The sequence below is a fragment of the Schistocerca gregaria genome, chromosome 7, assembly GCF_023897955.1.
Source record: "Schistocerca gregaria isolate iqSchGreg1 chromosome 7, iqSchGreg1.2, whole genome shotgun sequence".
Lineage (NCBI taxonomy): Eukaryota > Metazoa > Arthropoda > Insecta > Orthoptera > Acrididae > Schistocerca > Schistocerca gregaria.
Window position 1 is genome coordinate 132,625,482 of NC_064926.1, and position 4,116 is coordinate 132,629,597.

The following is a 4,116-nucleotide window of genomic DNA, read 5'->3' on the forward strand; positions in this document are numbered from 1 at the left end:
GTTTTGTTTCTCATACACAGCAGAGATTTAAAAAAATAATTTGTCTCGAAATCAATGAATGAGTGATAACGAAAAGCGCTATAAAAAAATGCAATTGAAAATACGCACCAGAAAGCAACTATAACCATTAAGCCAGTGGTCGAAACTGGAGTAGTAATGCAGATTCCTCTTGACCGACATCTTTTGTAAATGGCGATGATATGCACAGTAGAATATGTTTTAGGAATCGTGCAATAATTATGTTATAGCGACAGCGAAAAGTCAATTAAAATTAAAAATGAAACTACTGCTCTGAGTGCTCTCTATCGTAATATAAAGGAACAGCATCATGTGTGAAGGTTGCAAAGAGTGTAAGCCGTATTCCGTAAACAAAGAGTAAACAGCAGTGCCTCCCCCCTATGTTTACATATTGTGTTATGTATTGAAGTATAGCTTGCAGGCTGACGGGTTTGCCGCTAACAAGAACAACCCAGGTATACTACAGCTTCTCTATACAATTCACAGATGGCAAAACACCTTTTCATCTTCTGAACTGCTGGAAACAACTAGTATACCATGGATGCACTAATACCTGTGTTAAACAAACTGCAAGATGTGTTTGGTGCTGTCGGAGTTCAATCTGTTCAGTTGCCGCAGATAGTTGTTGTTGGGACTCAGAGTTCTGGCAAGAGTTCGGTATTAGAAGGATTTGTGGGGCGTTCCTTCTTACCCAGAGGAGTTGGCATGGTTACACGTCGCCCACTTTTGCTGCGACTTGTACATAGTCCGAAAGGAGACACGCGTCACAGATCTCTTGGACAAGGGACTCTTCAGTTGGAAGCGTTTGGCATATTCCGTCACAAAAACAACGAAGTATTTAAGGATTTCGGCGAAATACGTAAAGAAATTGACAGGGAAACGGATAAAGTTGCTGGTACCGGCAAGGGAATCAGTGCAGAACCCATTGTACTGAAAATATTTTCGCCAAACGTGGTGGATCTGACGCTTGTGGATCTTCCCGGCCTCACCAAAGTGCCTTTAGACGACCAGCCGGTGGACATCGAGCACCAGATACGTGAGTTAGTTTTAAGCTACATCAGTAATCCTAATTCAATTATACTAGCTGTGGTCACTGCTAACACCGACATGGCCACCAACGAGAGCCTTAAACTGGCTAAGGAGTGTGACCCCGACGGGCGAAGAACTTTGGCTGTGGTGACGAAGCTGGATCTAATGGACGCTGGCACAGATGCGACGGACATATTGTGCGGACGAGTGATCCCTGTAAAACTAGGAATCATTGGCGTCGTTAACAGGTCACAGAAGGATATCATCGACAAGAAAACAGTGTCTGATTCTCTCAAAGATGAAGCGAAGTTCCTGCAGAGAAATTACCCAGCTTTGGCGGACAGGAATGGGACGCCTTACTTAGCCAGAACACTGAGCAAAATGTTGATGCTGCACATACGGGACTGTTTACCTGACCTCAAGGCAAGAGTGAACTCTATGATATCGCAGTTCCAGACAGTGCTCGCGTCCTATGGCGACGACATCTCGGACAAAAGTCAGACTTTGCTTCAGGTTATCACTAAATTCGCCTCGTCGTACTGCGCCACTATTGAAGGACCTGCGAAGCATATGAAAACGGACGAACTAACTAGCGGAGCTCGCATCTGCTTTATATTCCACGAAACCTTTGTCAAAACTCTAGACACCATCCATCCTCTGGGAGGACTGAACAAACTCAACTTGTTGACAGCTATACGTAATGCTAGTGGACTGCGACCGGCGCTGTTTGTTCCACAGGTGTCTTTCGAGATACTCGTGAAGCGACAGATCCGTCGCCTGCTGGAGCCTGCCCTTTGCTGTGTGGAGCTAGTGCACGAGGAAATGCGACGGGCTATCAGTCACTGCGGCTTCGAAGTGCAGCAGGAACTTGCGAGGTTTCCCAACCTCCATAAAAAAATCGTAGAAATCGTAACCCAGCTGCTCAGACGAAGACTGCCGATTACGAATCAGATGGTTGAGAACTTGTTAGCGATGGAGCTAGCTTACGTTAACACCACTCATCCGAACCTCAGCAAAGACTGGCCAGCCGCCACCGACGTGGACAGCCCAACAGCTTCTGAAGAAGAAAAAACTGCATCCAAATTTTCCGTACTAAATTACTCTGATACAATTTTTCCTTGCGCGCTAGCCGAGTCTGAGGGCAACAGGCGTACTAGTGAAGTGACTGCGTGGTTGTCCAACTTGTTTCCGACTGGATCCTGTTCCATGAAGGAGAATCAAAACACTGATGAAGATCGAAATGAAATCCACTCGTCTGCCTCACCAAAACGTATTCACGAACGCAAATCGAGACTGTTACGGCAGAGGTCCGTTAATCTGTTGCCGGATGCTCCGCTACAGGCAGACGGAAAGCTCTCTGAAAAAGAGAGGAAAGATTGTGATCTTCTAGAACGCCTTATAATCGAGTACTTCTGTATAGTGCGCAAAACTATTCAGGACAGCGTGCCGAAGGCAGTGATGCATTTCCTCGTGAATTACGTCAAAGACAGCCTCCTGTCTGAGCTGGTGGCGAATTTATACACATCCAATCAAGTGGATGATTTGCTCAGCGAGCCAGGACACATAGCTCAGCGAAGGAAAGACGCACAGGATATGCTCGAATCTCTACAAAACGCCAGCAACATTATCAATGAAATACGTGAATCCGATGTATGTTAATTAACTGCAAGTATCAAATCGGCCACAGAAAAAAACTAAAAATCTGTTTCTAGAAAATTGTGTCAGTTGGCAGACTTGCTTCAGTTTTACGAAGCACAGCCATTATTACATATGTGTAAATAATTCAGTTTGTACAGTGAATGTCATCATTCTCATTTATCCTGGTGCTACAAATTTGCTACAATTTTATGTTATTCAACATATTAAACGAACAAATTCTTGTAATGAAAAAACTTATCTATAATTCATTAATAGTACTGATACGATCCCATTTTTACTTCCAATATTTGAAATTTATGAGTGCATGTGCAAATTTCCATATTGTTGAACAGATTGACATAGCAACACCATGGAGAGCTGCATCAAACCAGTCTCAGGACTGAAGACAACAACAACGATGTCCTACGGGATGTTATGTGATAAATTCTAAATTAGGCAATAAGTATCAACTACATGAAAGAAAGGAATAATAATTGTGTCTGGGTCTAACACACGTACATCTTCTAGATATAGTTCAAGCTGGTGGGAGATTAATACGGCATATGTGATTACACCGTCACGAACGCACTGTTTATTTCCCAGAAAAATTTTCGGCGAATGCTGGACATGATGGATGGGTTTTCTTCTATTGGGTAACACATGAAATTGCGCATGGGATTGGATGGGTGGCAAGACACTAAAATAATGCCATTGTTGATATAGCTAAATTGCTGAGTTGCGGTATGTGTCATGCCACAAGTATTAAATTTTATGGGATACACACAAAGTAGTAAGAAAGGGTTCTTCTGCTTCCCGTGTTCTTGAGATTGCTGCTGTACCAAGTTGCAAATGAAAGCAGTAAAACAAAGCCGCTTTTTTGTGCATACTGACTTCCATTTTTGGCTTCTTCCAAATATCGTCGTGAAGTTGACACGAGCCGTAGCGGAACTGTTGAGGTAATTCAGTTCCCCATGCTGTACATCGCTTAATCATGTTATAGATTATGGCATAGGCCCTATATCCTACATACATTTCTAAATTGTGAAACTTTCCTGTGCGCGAATTGTACGAGCATTGTAAGAAGATTTTCAGGGAAGTGGCTGATGGGTAGTGTTTCCAGATTTTTTTCACCCTGTAAGTGACAAAGCATGGCAAAGAAAACGGGATTTCGTTTTTTACCCGGGACAAATGAAAAACAACTTTTTTTAATGTTTGGTCTTTGTTATATTTTAATGAAGAATGTATAAGTTGTAACATCCTTTCGTTTTATTTTACATTTTTTTTAAAAAAATCAATGAAGTTACTTCACTTCTTCTTAAATTAGGGGTACATTTATTTCGTACATCAGTTCATTTTAATGCCATCTGTAAAAAAAAAAAAGAAAAAAAATCGACTTTCTACAAAGCACTTTGAACTATTTTAGAGTTACCA

At 42.1% G+C, this 4,116-nt stretch overlaps 1 protein-coding gene across 1 annotated transcript; it reads left to right on the top strand.

Moving 5' to 3' along the window:
• Positions 1–555: 555 nt before the first annotated feature.
• On the top strand, positions 556–2,933 carry LOC126282215 (dynamin-1-like protein). Its single transcript, XM_049981762.1, has one exon. The coding sequence runs from the start codon at positions 556–558 to the stop codon at positions 2,704–2,706; it is 2,151 nt and encodes a 716-aa protein (XP_049837719.1). The 3' UTR covers positions 2,707–2,933.
• The last annotated feature ends 1,183 nt before the right edge of the window (positions 2,934–4,116 follow it).

Excerpts from the sequence above, each read along its gene's own strand:
- LOC126282215 (XM_049981762.1), top strand. The coding sequence starts at position 556 with ATGGATGCACTAATACCTGTGTTAAACAAACTGCAAGATGTGTTTGGT.